Source organism: Marmota flaviventris, chromosome 1, assembly GCF_047511675.1.
Source record: "Marmota flaviventris isolate mMarFla1 chromosome 1, mMarFla1.hap1, whole genome shotgun sequence".
Classification (NCBI taxonomy): Eukaryota; Metazoa; Chordata; class Mammalia; order Rodentia; family Sciuridae; genus Marmota; species Marmota flaviventris.
The window spans coordinates 211,081,054-211,095,186 of NC_092498.1; the positions used below are offsets into that span (position 1 = coordinate 211,081,054).

Below are 14,133 nucleotides of genomic sequence, written 5' to 3' on the forward strand. Positions count from 1 at the left end.
CAGCGGCGCCGCAGAGCAGGACGGGTGTGGGCCATGGAGCGGTCGGCGGGCAAGGAGCTCGCCCTGGTAAGGGGGTTGGGGATCTCGGAACCTCACAACCCGGTGACCCGCCCCCGGTCCAAAAACTTAAGGTTCCCACCCCTAGGACTCAAATCGGATCTGCCTCGGGTCCCCACTTCGGGACTCAGGGCTCTTAACCCAGTGAAGTGGCTGGTTCGTGGGCGGGGGTCTTTGGGTGCATCTGAGGGAGAGATCAGAAGCATCCATGAGACTGAACCCTAGGACTCCACAAATGCCACCCCACCCCTTCAGAACCTGGGAGGAGTACCCAGGGCGGGAGGGCACTACCTGGGACCTGCCCTGCCGAGTCTTGTAGACCCCCGCGGGAAGCGGGAACCTCCCAGGAAGGCCCGGCTTGAGTTCCAACGGCTAACTTGAGCCGTGGCCCCGGGACTGTCCTGAGCCCGCCTCCCGTCCAGGCGCCGTTGCAGGACTGGGGTGAGGAGACCGAGGACGGCGCGGTGTACAGTGTCTCCCTGCGCAGGCAGCGCAGTCAGCGCCGGAGCCCGGGGGAGGGTCCTGGGGGCAGCCAGGTGAGGAAGGGGCTGGGGGGTCGGGGGCAAGAGGCGACCAGGTGAGGGCGGGTTGAGCGGAGAGACCTGGGAGTGACCGGGTGAGGGAGAAGCTGGAGAGCAAAGCTTGGGCCGCCAGGAGCAGTGGGGCTCGAAGGAAAGGCGGAGCTTAAAAGTGACCAGGTGAGGGTAGAAGGGTACCGGGGGCGGCTTGGTGAGTGGGGGTAGATCCAGGAAATAGTGAGGCCGGGCGATGGCGCGTTCCTGAGCGGGACCTGGGGTAACCAGGTAAGGGCAGAACTGGACAGACGGCTCTAGGGAAGTCGGGTTTAGTGGGTCAGAGCAGGAAAGAGCGGTGAAGTTTGGAAGCAGCCAGGTGAGGGTAGGTGGGGCCTCAGCACAGCCGGTGGAGCGTGACTGGAGGGCCACAGAAGCCCAGGGTTGGCAAAGTGAGGGACCGAGGTCAGAGCTCAGGAGGACAAAGATGCCTGGAACCGGTTGCTGGAGAGTCCTTTGTGGACAAAGCAAAATAATAAATCAGAAATATTCAGATTCAGAGGAATAGACAAGATCAGATGGAGTGGCTAGTGATGGCCGTGAATGAAAAGGGGCGTGGGGGGCTCTCCTGGTCTCTCACTGCCGTCCCTCCCTGCCCCCCGCAGACCCCCACTCCCACTGCCGATACCTTCCTCCACTACCGCACCAGCAAGGTGCGGGCGCTGAGGGCCGCTCGGCTGGAGAGGCTGGTGAGCGAGCTGGTGTCAGGAGACCGCGAGCAGGACCCAGGCTTTGTGCCTGCTTTCCTGGCCACCCACAGGGCCTTTGTGCCCACTGCCCGAGTGCTGGAATATCTGTTGCCACCACCGCCGCCCCCGCCCCCACCTTCCAGGTCAGTGGCCCTCAGAAACCTGCAGGTTCTCATCCCCAGATTCCCACCTGGGCTCCTTCCCCCACCTCCCCAGGTTTGGAACCAGGAAACACTCCCCACCCCAGAGCCCTCCTTCTAAGCACCCTCTGGCGCCCCCCTTTCATCTGATGAGGGCTTCTTCCCAGGGTAGAGAACAAGAAGACGGAAGGACAAGATCTGAGCTTCAATAAGAACTTGAGGTTGGCCGCCCTGAAAGGTGGGGGATGAGTGGGGTGGAGGGAGGAAAGGATTTCCGAGGTCAATGGTCAGTCTTGAGGTCTGAGGGCTGGAGGCTTGGCTGACCTGAAAGGTTGGGAGCTCCCAAGCTCGGGGCCCAGCTCTGAGCCTGCTCCTCTGTCCAGGGCTGTGGTATCTGTGCTGGGCTCCTGGCTGCGGGACCACCCTCAGGATTTCTGTGACCCTCCTACCCACCCAGACCTGGGCAGTGTCCGACTTTTTCTGGGCTGGGCAGCCCCAGGGAGTGCTGAGGCCCGGGAAGCAGAGAAGCTTCTGGAGGATTTCTCAGAGGAGCCTGAGGGAAAGCAACAAGAAGAGGAGCTGCTTGTGACTTGGGCAGGTGAGGGGTTCTGGGTACCCGTTGTGCTCTGAGAAGGCAGTCCCATGCTGTCTGTCCTTCCGACTTCCTCCTCACTCTCAGAATCACAGATCTTGGGCAAGGTTTCTAAACCACCTTGAGTCTCAGTTCTCCCCTCTGTAAAATGAAGATCTTAACTCTTTATCAAAGAATTAGCATTTGCCTTTGCTCCCCCTCTATCCAAAGGTACTCTGCCCTTGGGCTAGGGACCTGGGTTCAAATCCCAGTTTTGTTATTTGCTGACTGTGTGATCATGGATAAATCACTTCACCTCTCTGAACTGAAAAGGGCGGGGGTGGTGATAACAGTGCTTATTTCATTAGGCTCTTTATTCATTCATTAAATATTCAGCCACTGGTTCTGGCCATGTAACCATGGACTAGGGCTCCCAATTCCTCAGGAAAGTTATTCAGTAAGAAAACAAACAATGGGGACTTGGCCAATAGTATTATTTTACTGATCCTTCATTATTAGATATCTACCACTTATAATAAAATGTCAACCATTAGTCATATTGATATTTTATTGTAGACTAGGTGCCAGCAAGCTGTCTGGTCCTTTATAGGAAAAAAGTTGTTGACCACTGATATAGAACATTTTTGGAGTAGGGGAAAATATCTATAAACCTCACTCAGGTCTTTGTTGACGTGTCACCTCCTCACTCACAGTGGCTTTCTTTGGCCCTCTCCTAACAGACAACCCCTCCCAACCTGTGTGTCCACTTAGTCTTTCTTATTTTTCTCTACAACACTCTTGACATCCCTCCCTGGATTCTAGCTTTTGTTCATTTCTGTGGCCTGTGAGCACAGGAGAAGAGGATCATATTAGTCTTGTCCTGACTCTGCCCCCAGGAGCAGGAATCACATGGATTAGTTGACAGAATAATTGTATCCTGCTTACAGAGTATCAGCTTTCACCCATCTGTGTTTGATCTGATCCTTATCACAAAAGCTTCTATCTCCTTAATCCTTATCCTTTAATCCCAAGATTAAAGTGGCCACATTCCTCTCTGCTTTCCAAAGTGGCAGCCACTTTCTCTGTCCCTGGTGACAAAGTCTCAGTTGTTAATATATTTGCACCCCACTCCTTCCCTCCCTTGCCTTCAAGGTGTAATCAGTGAATCTCAAGTCTTTAGAATCACATAGTCCAATACGGTAGTTAGTAGTTACTACCCTTTGTGGCTATTTAAGTTAATCAAAATTAAATTTGTTAATTTTTTAAAATAAAAATTCACTTTTGCCATTATGCTGGTCACATTTCCAAAGCTTGGTAACCACACTGAAGTGTTCAGGTAGAGCACATGTTGACCATGGCAGAAAATTCTATCTGCTGTAGTGGGACATGGTGCACACCTGCAATCCCAGCTACTGGAGAGGCGGAGACAGGAGGATCGCAAATTTGAGGCCAGCCTCAGCAATTTAGTGAGAATTCATCTCAAAATAAAAATTTAAAAAAGGGCCTGGGGTGGAGCTGAGTGGTGGAACACTTGCCTAACATGGGGGAAAATCCTGTGTTCTATCTCCATTACTGCAAGTAAACACAAAATCAACATTTTTAAAAAGCAGGGCTGTAAGCCCCTTGCGGTCAGAGGAGAAAAATGAACATTTATTGAATACCTAACATGTGCTAGTGTCTGAAACACACTTTTTTTTGTAATTATTTTTAGTTGTAGATGAACAAAATACCTTTATTTTATTTATTTATTTTTATGTGGTACTGAGGATTGAATCCAGGGCCTCACATGTGCTAGGCAAGTGCTCTACCACTGAGCTATAACCCCAGCCATAACATCTTTATTTTGAGTTTACTTTTTCCTATGGAAAACTTCAGACATATACAAAAGTAGAGAGACCAGTATAAAAAACATTTAGTCACTTATTACTTAACTTCAACAATTTTCAATTAGACCAAAAAAAAAGGGATGTCTCAGACTTAATTACCTTGGGTATGCACTTGTAACTGATGAGGGCTTTTAAGACATAACCTTCATGCCCATAAACATTTCAAGAAATTCAGAAATACTTACCATATTTTAAGTCCATATTCAGATAACCTCATTGTTCCTAAATTGTCTGTTTTACAACGTTCTGTTCTTCAAATTGGAATGCAAAGAAATTCTACTCAAGGAATTTGACTGTTTCTTTCCCAGGTCTCCACTATTCTATAACAGTTCTCCCCTTCCCTTGCCTTTTCTTGGATGCTGTGTGTGTGTGTGTGGGGGGGGTCATTTGTCCTAAGGTGTGTCTCACATTCTTCTCGGTTCACGTGCCGGCTTCCCATGGTGCCATGCAGGTGTTCCTCTGTTCCCCCTCATTGCTCAAAAATCTAAACATTAGATTAGGTTTAGGTGGAATTTTCCCCCCAACTCTCACAAAAATTAAAGTTTTGTAATGCTACATGTCTAATTTGAAATGAAAGAGATAATTAAGCAAAGATAATTTTAGGACAATATGATAGTATCATATGAAGGAGAAATAATGAAAGTCACTTATACAATAATAACAGGTTTTGATGGGTTTTTTTTTTGTTGTTGTTTGTTTGTTTGTTTTCACCAGGAATTGAACCCAGGGTGCTTAACCACAGATCCATACCCCAGACCTTTTTGGTATTTTACTTAGAGATAGGGTCTTGCTGAGTTGCTTAGGGCCTCAGTAAATTGCTGAAGCTGGCTTTGAACTTTCGATCCTCCTGCCTCAAGCAGAGCTGCTGGGATTACAGGTGTGCAACACCAGGCTTGGCATACAGATGTTTTTGGTGTACTAATGCCTTGGCATGACTCACTTGGACACATGATGAGGGTGTCCAGTGACTTTGCCTGTAGTAGTATCACAGTGAAGGTGACAGCGACAAACACCAAATAGTGCCAGAGAGTGCACTGACAATGCAAAGACAGCTACATAGACAATGGTGACATTGCTTTCCAAATGGTGAATAATACTTGCAATTTCCAAACAAACAAACAAACAAAGTTCAGAATCTCAAGGTCCTTGCATCCTTGAAGCCAAAACAATTTGCTTATGAGCAAAACAATCAGATTCTAGGTGCAAATTATAGTAAATAGATTTTTCCCATAATACAAATCTCTGGAGGGCCATTGGCTTTGGGGTGGCTAAATTAGCTATGCAGTCATTCTTCCAGGAAGCAAGATCTTTTCCTCAAAATGTCCCCTAGGGGGCGCCACCATTGAAACCCACCACAGAAAAATCATTCAGGTTTATGGAATACTTTATAGCAGTCTGGTATGCATAACTCATTTGCTCTTTTAAAACAATTCAGATAAAGAAGTTAAGGCACAAAGAGATTAAAATGCATGTTTTATCTTTTTTTTTTTTTGAAGAGAGAGGGAGAGAGAAGGAGAATTTTTTTTTTAATATTTATTTTTTAGTATTTGGTGGACACAACATCTTTGTTTGTATGTGGTGCTGAGGATCGAACCCAGGTGGCATGAATGCCAGGCGAGCGCGCTACCGCTTGAGCCACATCCCCAGCCCGGCATGTTTTATCTTGATTTGCACAGCAAGGCTGGTGGACAAGCCTGGGTTTGAATTTGGAACTTTTTTCTTTGTGGTGCTAGGGATGAATACCTGGGCTCTGCACATGCTAGACTCTACCACTGAGCTACACCCCATCCCTAAATTTGGAACTTTCTGACAACAACCTTCCCTCTCTCCAAAAGAGGACAGAAGAGTCTGATCTTAATACAACCTCCAAATCCTGCTTTCCACTTCAAATCTCTGTTCTGCCCTTTACTGAAGGTGTGACTTAGGGGCAAATTGTTCTGTGCCTCAGTTTCCCCACCTTAAATGGTGGATAAATTATAGCACTTCCTTCAATGCAGTTCGTGCCCTGAGCTAGCAAGTTAATTCATATGAGGTATTAATTTTTTAAAAAATATTTATTTTTTAGGTTTAAGTGGGCACAATATCTTTATTTCACATTTATGTGGTGCTGAGGATTGAACCCAGTACCTCATGCATACTAAGCGAGCACTCTACCACTGAGCCACAACCCCAGGCCCCCAGTGAGGTATTCATTATTGTTGCTATTACATCTTTTAAAATACTCAGGGAATTCACCCTATAGATGAGGGAGGTGAGGCTGAGCATAAAAGGATTTGCCCAAGATCACACAGGCAACTCTGGGTTCAATTTGAGGGTTTTGATTCCCCTTCCCCCCACGGAACCCAGGGCACTTAACCACTGAGCCACATCCCCAGCCCTTTTGTTGTATTTTGTTTAGAGACAGGGTCTCACTGAGTTGCTTAGGCTTTGCTAAACTGCTGAGGCTGGCTTTGAACTTTCGATCATACTCCCTCAGCCTCCCAAGCTGCTGGGATCATAGGCCTGCACTTCCGTGCCTGGCCAAAGTGAGCATTTTAAACCACATATCATTCTCAGGACCTCCCAGGGCCCAGTCCCCCAGACCAGACTCTCCGGAGGGCTTCATGGAAGAGGAGGAAGGGCCGAGGCGGGAAGGTCCCGAGCTCCTGGACTTCAGTGTGGGCGAGGTGGCCGAGCAGCTGACCCTTATGGATGTGGTGAGGACTGCAGACCGTGGCAGGGTGGGGATGTAGAGGGGAGGCGGGTTGCCGAGCCCCTACCCTACGCGCCTTCCCCTGACCAGGAGCTCTTTTCACGGGTGCGTTCCTGCGAGTGCCTGGGCTCGGTGTGGTCGCAGCGGGACCGCCCCGGGGCCTCAGGCGTTGCCCCCACTGTGCGTGCCACTGTGGCCCAGTTCAATGCAGTGACCGGCTGTGTGCTGGGCTCTGTGCTCGGGGCGCCGGGACTGGCAGCCGCGCAGAGAGCCCAGCGGATCGAGAAGTGGATCCGCATAGCCCAGGTGTGTGCCGAGGGGCGGGAGAGAGTGAGATGGGTCAGGGGCACAGGGCGGGGCCAGGGCACCTGCGGGGGAAGGAGAGGAGTTGGGGTTAGAGATGGGAGGAGCTTGGGACGGCTGGGCTGAGAGGCTGAGAGTGGGGGTGATGGGGAGGGAAGAAGACTGGAGGCATCCTGAGGGAGCCTGGGCAGAGGTGAGGCCGGAGCCCGGAGCCTGAAGAAATGGGGGGGGGGGGGGTCGGGACAGAGAGGGGCATGTGTCCAGGCGATGGGAGGGGAAGTAAGTTGATACCTGCGGTGACTGGTGACTTGGGTTCAGGGAGGAGGGTTCTAGGTCCAGAAGAGGGGCTGTTGACGCGTCTAGGACCCAGGGACCAGGAGAAGCCAAGTTCAGAGGGAGCAGCCGAGTCCGGAGAGGGAGGGGTCTCCCAGAGGAGAAGGAAGAGGCTTAGCTTGTCACGTGTGGGGCGAGACTTGGGGGTCTGACCTGAGGTCAGAAGTCACAAGATCAAAGGTGCCTGGTTCCTGGGAGTCAGACTAGGGACGTGACCAGCACCCCCATCCCATTAGTGCTGCCGAGAACTGCGGAACTTCTCTTCTTTGCGAGCCATCCTGTCTGCCCTGCAGTCTAACCCCATCTATAGGCTCAAGCGCAGCTGGGGGGCTGTGAGCCGGTGAGCCTGGGTTGAGGGTGGGGGCCACCCCATCCCAGCTCTGACCTTCTCAGCTCCTGACCCCTGACCACCCCTCTCTGTCCTTCCAGGGAACCGTTATCCACTTTCAGGAAACTTTCACAGATTTTCTCGGATGAAAACAACCACCTCAGTAGCAGAGAGATTCTTTCCCAGGTACAGACAGACTGGAACCCAGTGAATCCCAGGCCCAGCAAGGGGACTTGGGACCAGGCAGGAGGCGTCGTCTTGTCCTTGTCACAATGTCCTTTCACTTGCATTTCAGCAGTGACAATTCTCCCGTCCATACTCAGCCTCACATTTTAATTTTCTCTGCTGTTTCCATTAGAGTTCGCACTGGGCCACAACCTTATTTATTCATTCGACAATATCCAAGAAGTCATGAGGGAAGGTTACTGAAGGTCAAAGTCATAGCCAAGTGTGGAAAAAAAAATTGTTCTGGGGATTTACCTTGATAAGCAAGATTTTTAAATGTGGGCCAACAAGTTGGATTCGTTTTAGGCAAGAGTTAGGTTCTAATTACAACCAGGAGCTGGTTCTTAGAATCCAGATAGATGGAGTGTGAGGCCTGGAACCCTCAAGATAAGTGTGCGACTTGTTCACTCCTGCAGGTCTCAGTTTCCCCACGAGGCCCCCGCTGCGCCCCCTCATCTCCACATGCCCCGCCTGCATTATTGCCCTTGTCCCTGTCCTGCTGTCATGGGATTGGCCTGGCTGCAGCTGTCCCTCCCTCCGTCTCCATCAGGACAGGAATTCTGTCTCTCTCATTCACTGCGGTCTACTCAGCACCCAGGATGGTGAATGGCACTCAGTAGGTGCTCAATAAATGCCTTGTTAGTGAAGGCATATTCAAATAATGAGAGTTCAAGGGACAAGCCCTGCCTAAGCATCTACTGTGTACCAGGTGCTATTCCTGCTGTGCCACCAACCAGGCATGATCACTGTCCCAGGAGCAGGGGGACTCCAGCCCTGGACAGGGAGATGCAGAATGCAGCACTGTCTACTCCAGTGACCGCATGAGGAGCAGGCAGAGCAATGATGAACCAAATTCCCAGTGGGCCTGTCCCATCCAGGCTGGGGACAAGGATTCCCTTCTGTGCCCGCCATCACCCCTGCTCTCCCTCTCTCTCCACGTGTACTTTCCCCGGGGTAGCCCCCTCCTTGAGTTGGCTTGAAAACTCGCTTGTGATTCTTGAAAGAAGGAGGGGTGTACATGGTGGGTCTTGAGGTGACCTCTCTGAGGAAGGGTCTAAGGAGATCCCAGGGCCACTCAGTCCTTCCCTCCCCCACAGGAGGAGGCCACTGAGGGAACCCAACAAGAGGACAACTCTCCAGGAAGCCTACCTTCAGTGAGTGTTCCAGTTTGGGATGGGGGTCGAGGGGGACCTGGGGAGGGCTGGGAGGTGATGGGGTCAGTGACGACGGCTAGTGACTAGAGCTTTGGGGGCAGCAGAAACTGCCCCCAGGTCCTGTTCCCTACCTTGGCACCTTTCTCACGGACCTGGTTATGCTGGACACAGCTCTGCCGGACATGTTGGAGGTCTGACCCTTGACCCTTGATCCCAGCTGCACTTACCCCACCCAGCACAGTAGGCCTCATACCACTCACCCTGGATCCTGCCTTGTACTCCTGACCCCAGCTCCCTTAGCACAGTGGAGCTCCTGACATCTTAGCTCTTGACCTTGACCCTTTAACCTTGACTCTGATGGCTCTAGTTCAAATAAACTTTGCCCCCAGGGGGATCTGATCAACTTTGAGAAGAGGAGGAAGGTGAGTGGCACTGGGCAGGATATAAGGAGGTGGCCTGAGGTGTGGGCAGGGGGGCAGGGTCTCAGCCACTGCCCCCTCAGGAATGGGAGATCCTGGCCCGCATCCAGCAGCTGCAGAGGCGCTGTCGGAGCTACAGCCTCAGCCCCCACCCACCTGTCCTGGCTGCCCTGCGTGCCCAGCGCCAGCTCAGCGAGGAGCAGAGGTGACCACCCTGCGGCCTAGCCCAGCCCCACCCCAGCTGACCCTGGATCACACGCAAGGTCCTGCTCACCCAGTGCACTTCCCTGGCTCCTTTCAAGACCCACATCTGAGCCTGGGTCCCAACCTGTGACCTCCAGCCTAGTTCAAGGGTCACCACTGACCTGTAATCCCACACTTGACCCCACCTGCCATTTTGACTTCCACCTGCAACAACTGTCCATCTGTCCTCTTCCCTACCTGATCCTATCTGATGATGAGTCCCTTCGTGACTTCTGCCATCTGAGTCTATGACCCTAATAACTGACCCCTGGTTCTGAGCAATGGACCTAGCCTGGATGTCTTCCTGACCACTAGACTCAACTGTCCCAATTGTTTCTCATTCTCTCAAATCCATGACCTTCACTGTGGTCCCAGTAATGACCTGGTCCTGAACTTTAGCCTTGACCCAATTCATCTTATTCTCACTCTGCAAATCCTTGTAGACCTGCCCCTCAAGCCATCCCACTCCATCCTAAAGAGCCCTAATCCCTCATTGACCTGCTTTCCTCCCTGACCCCGACGAACTCCCAGCTTCTCCCCCCCACACCCAAACTTGACCCCAACTGACGCTGACTCCTGTCTCCTCATCTCTCTCTGATGCCTGGACCCAACCCCCATCAACACACTGATCCCTCAGCTACCGAGTCTCCCGGGTCATCGAGCCACCAGCCGCGTCCTGTCCCACTTCCCCGCGTGTCCAGAGACGCATCAGCCTCACTAAACGTCTTAGTGCGTGAGTCTTGGGGGCTGCTGGGGGCGCATGGGCAGATACTGGGGGGCTGCTCCAGGGCTGAATCTGGCCTCAGCCTTACCCCCTGTCTCCATCCTCAGGAAGCTGTCCCGAGAGAAAAACTCGTCCCCTGGTAGCAGTCCTGGAGACCCCTCATCGCCCACCTCCAGGTGGGTACCCCAGTTAGAAGACAGCCTGGAGACAGCAGAGCCAGGGGTCAGGGCAGCTACCACCTCAGGCTCTGTGTCCCCCCAGTCTGTCTCCAGGGTCCCCCCCATCCAGCCCTAGATCTGAGGACCGTCATCTTGGACCCCCTGCTTCTCCAGGGCCCCAGGGCCCCAGCAGCAAGGTACCACGCCTGCCTGTGTTTGCATGGAGGGCTGTGTGTGTGTGTGTGTGTGTGTGTAACACAGGAGTGTGGGACCCGTTGAGTTCTCAGGGGTCCATCCAAGAGCCCGTGTGGGTCTCCATAGCCCCGTTTGATCGGTCACCCACCTCGTGGCACAGATCTGGAGGGAGCTCCTGCCCACCCGCAGGGCATTCTGCAGAATACTCACCCTCTTACTCAAGTGTGTCCCTAGGAACCTGCACACCTGAAGGGAACTGGGCTGGACACTGTGGGCGGTGCTGTTCATTGGCATGGGCTTGCGGGTGTACAACAGGCACGAGCGTGTGTGAACTCATACTGCTTTCCTGTACACAGGATTTGCCTGTGAATGCGGGTCTGTGTGTATCTGGGTCATGTGCACATTTGTTTCTGTAACAGGGAGACGGGGTCTAGGTGTGATGGGCTGGCGCATATGTGGGCCTGCTTGTGTCCCCTAATTGTGTGTCCCTGACTCTGGGGGTGTGGAGGGACGTTTGATTGTGTGTGCTGGGGAATGTGACCCTGGGCCTATTGAATAGACCACTGGGGGAGGGGCCTTGTGGTCTCCCACCCATCAGCACTGCGGATGCCTCTGCCCCCCCACTGCCTACAGCTGCCCCTGGGCCCGGACCTGTCCCTGACCAGTCCTCGCATCCCCCTCCCTGGGCAGCAGAGCTCGGAGGCCCGTGTGATTCGCATCAGCATTGACAACAACCATGGGAACCTCTATCGGAGCATCCTGGTGAGGGGCTGGGCTGGAGGCTTGCTGGGGACAGCCTGCCCTTGGGGCTGGGGCCCTCCCACCTCACCTCCTGCCCCCCTCTTCCAGCTTACTAGTCAGGACAAAACCCCCAGTGTCGTGCAGCGAGCCCTACAGAAGCACAATGTGTCCCAGCCCTGGGCCCGTGACTACCAGCTCTTCCAAGTCCTTCCTGGGGACAGGGGTGAGCAGGGACGGCTGGGAGCACCAGACTGGGAGGCAGGTGGGAAAGTAGCTGTCTGGCCAGGGCCAAGGCTGGAGCCCAGCATTACCTGGGCTCACAGGGCCACAAGGTGTTTTAGGCACAGTTAGGGGTAAGATGGAGCAGGGTGGGGAGAGGAGGAGGAAGATATCCCGCGGGTTCAGGTAACATTGTACTATTTCCCACCCTCACGCGGAGCCAGGTAGGAGGTTGTCCTGGTCTGGTGTGATGGAGGGGGCACTGAAGTTTGGCTTCCTAGAATTTATGAGCCAATGAGATTGTCCCGGTCAAATGCAAGGAGGGACTAGAAGTTTGTGTAACCTTAAATTTGTAGGATCATGAGTTTTTTGGGGGGCTCAACCTGGAGGGGCAGAAGATGACGGGGTGTCTGAGCTTAGATACAGGAGGAAACGAGGTTGTTGAGGCTCACCCTGGGGACCCTGGAGATGCCTGAACTTGGAAGAGGAGACAGCCACATGCTCTTGAACCCAAGGCAGAGAGCATGAGGTTGTTCAGTGTGGAGGCAGGTCAGAGGCTGTCTAGTCTTGGACAAGGAGAGACAAGAGTCATGGCGGAAGGGTGGCTGGACATTGGGAAAGAATGTATGAAACTGCAAAGGCCATGAACTCTAGCAGATGGGAAGTAGCAAGTCACCCAAGTTCATGGTGCCCGCAGCCTGAACTTGGCTGGGAAGTGGTAGGGGGAGGGGGAGGTGTGCGGGGAGTTGTGGTGTGAGCACTTTAGACCCCACTGCAGGAATGGGCAGGAGGTGGCCCAGGCGCTGGGGAGTTGTCACTGTCCCCAATGAGAAGAGAATGAGGTTGGGTCAGCACTAGCTGGAGGGACCCAAGGCTGTTGAGGCTCTAGAACAAATGATAGAAAGTCGCCCAGGTCCTTTGTGAACCCACCACCATCTCCATGCCTGGCCAGAGCTCCTGATTCCTGACAATGCCAACGTCTTCTACGCAATGAGTCCAGCTGTCCCTGGGGACTTTGTGCTACGGCAGAAGGAGGGGACCCGGCACACACCTTCTGCCTCCACAAGCTGAGGTGGCACTCTCCTCCCTCCAGGTCACAGGCCCCTTGGGCAACTTGGGACCTGGCTTCTACAGCCATGGGGGCCGGGAACCCCTCTCCTGGAAAGCCTCTGTCCCCTAGTGGGGCTCTGTATTTTCTGGTAACCCCGCCTCAACTTCAGTCCATCAGCCCCTGCCCCTCTGACCTCTGAGTCCTGGACCCTCATTCCCGTGATGTTAGCACGCAGGGTGGCCACGATGGTGACAAAAAGGCAGAGAAAACCGAGAACCCCGAGAAAGGCACTGATAGTTACTGTGGATGCCAGAGTGGACCCTGCTGCACATGGAGGGAGGGTGTAGGGGCACTCCCCGACTTTTGGAGGGCAATGTCTTTCCTGATGTGTATATAGGAGAGTGAAGATTTGAAATTGCATCAGAAACAGAAAGAAATCACCCTATCAGAAGTCAATAAGGGCCGTGAAGACAGAAAAAGCACGTGAGCTCTCACTGCCCGTAGGAAGAAGAAACCAGTGGAGAAAGCAGACCAGGAGCCGAGCGGCCACTGCAAAGTAGTGATGACCATTCATAGTAATAATATTAACATACCCACCACGGGCTTCTAGTCTGAGCTGGACATCCACTAAGCGCTTTATATCTCACTGTATTAATCAGAGTTTTTTTTTACTTTAAGTAGTTGAAATCCTATTCAAATAGGTATGTACCAAAAAGAAAATTGATAGCTCATATAATTGAGAAGGCAATTGGGTCTGGCTTCAGGCACAGTTGGATCCAGGGACTCAAAAGATCAGAATTTTATTGCTGTGTGTTGGCTGTGGTTTTCTCTGAGAATGAGACTGTCTGTTATCCCCCAAAATCCAATTACCCTTTTCTATAGTAATAGAGTCACTGACTTTTTAGCTAGCCATTCTAGTTAAAGCTGCATTTCCTAAATCCCTGCAGCAAGTGTGGCCATATAAGATATAAAAGGAAAGAAGAAGGGGTATATATCTCCCTCTCCCTCCTTTTTCTGCTGGTTGGAATGAAGATGTGGAGTGGATCATCTTGGATTGAGTGGCCCATGTCCTCTGAATGACTGAGCAACCAGCTGGAAGGAGCCTGGGTCTCTGCGACCTTGGAGCTGCCATTTTAGGATGCTGCCACTGGACTGTCACATAGGAGAGAAATAAATTTCTATCTTTCTTAAACCTTTATTATTTGGTTCTCTGTTACAGTCGCTAAAAGAACAATTAGTATAGCCCTACTCCAAGGCAGGCTCACATCCCACCAGTGCTACCGACACCAGTTCTGGGAAATCAGGATTGGGTTTCATTCCCCTGGTGTGGAGACTGAACACCGAGAAATGCCAAGGCAAGAGCAAAAAGTTTTGTTTAAAGGGTAGAGGGGGAGAGAGAGGGGAAGAAGAGGAGGAGGAGGAGGAGGAGGAGG

General features: G+C 52.3%; 1 protein-coding gene across 1 annotated transcript; it reads left to right on the forward strand.

Moving 5' to 3' along the window:
- The first annotated feature begins 11 nt into the window (after positions 1–11).
- On the forward strand, positions 12–13,861 carry Rgl3 (ral guanine nucleotide dissociation stimulator like 3). The gene is made up of 19 exons (XM_027955386.2): positions 12–66; positions 480–593; positions 1,235–1,461; positions 1,626–1,679; positions 1,842–2,056; positions 6,472–6,611; positions 6,698–6,913; positions 7,480–7,583; positions 7,673–7,757; positions 8,894–8,950; positions 9,055–9,141; positions 9,340–9,372; positions 9,453–9,574; positions 10,250–10,345; positions 10,444–10,512; positions 10,598–10,691; positions 11,323–11,451; positions 11,539–11,653; positions 12,602–13,861. The coding sequence occupies exons 1-19, from the start codon at positions 34–36 to the stop codon at positions 12,718–12,720; spliced, it is 2,109 nt and encodes a 702-aa protein (XP_027811187.2). The 5' UTR covers positions 12–33; the 3' UTR covers positions 12,721–13,861.
- Positions 13,862–14,133: the final 272 nt, after the last annotated feature.

Excerpts from the sequence above, each read along its gene's own strand:
- Rgl3 (XM_027955386.2), top strand. The coding sequence starts at position 34 with ATGGAGCGGTCGGCGGGCAAGGAGCTCGCCCTG. Across the intron at positions 8,951-9,054 it reads CTCCAGGAAGCCTACCTTCA|AAACTGCCCCCAGGTCCTGT; the intron begins GTGAGTGTTCCA and ends TGGGGGCAGCAG. Across the intron at positions 9,373-9,452 it reads ACTTTGAGAAGAGGAGGAAG|GAATGGGAGATCCTGGCCCG; the intron begins GTGAGTGGCACT and ends CTGCCCCCTCAG.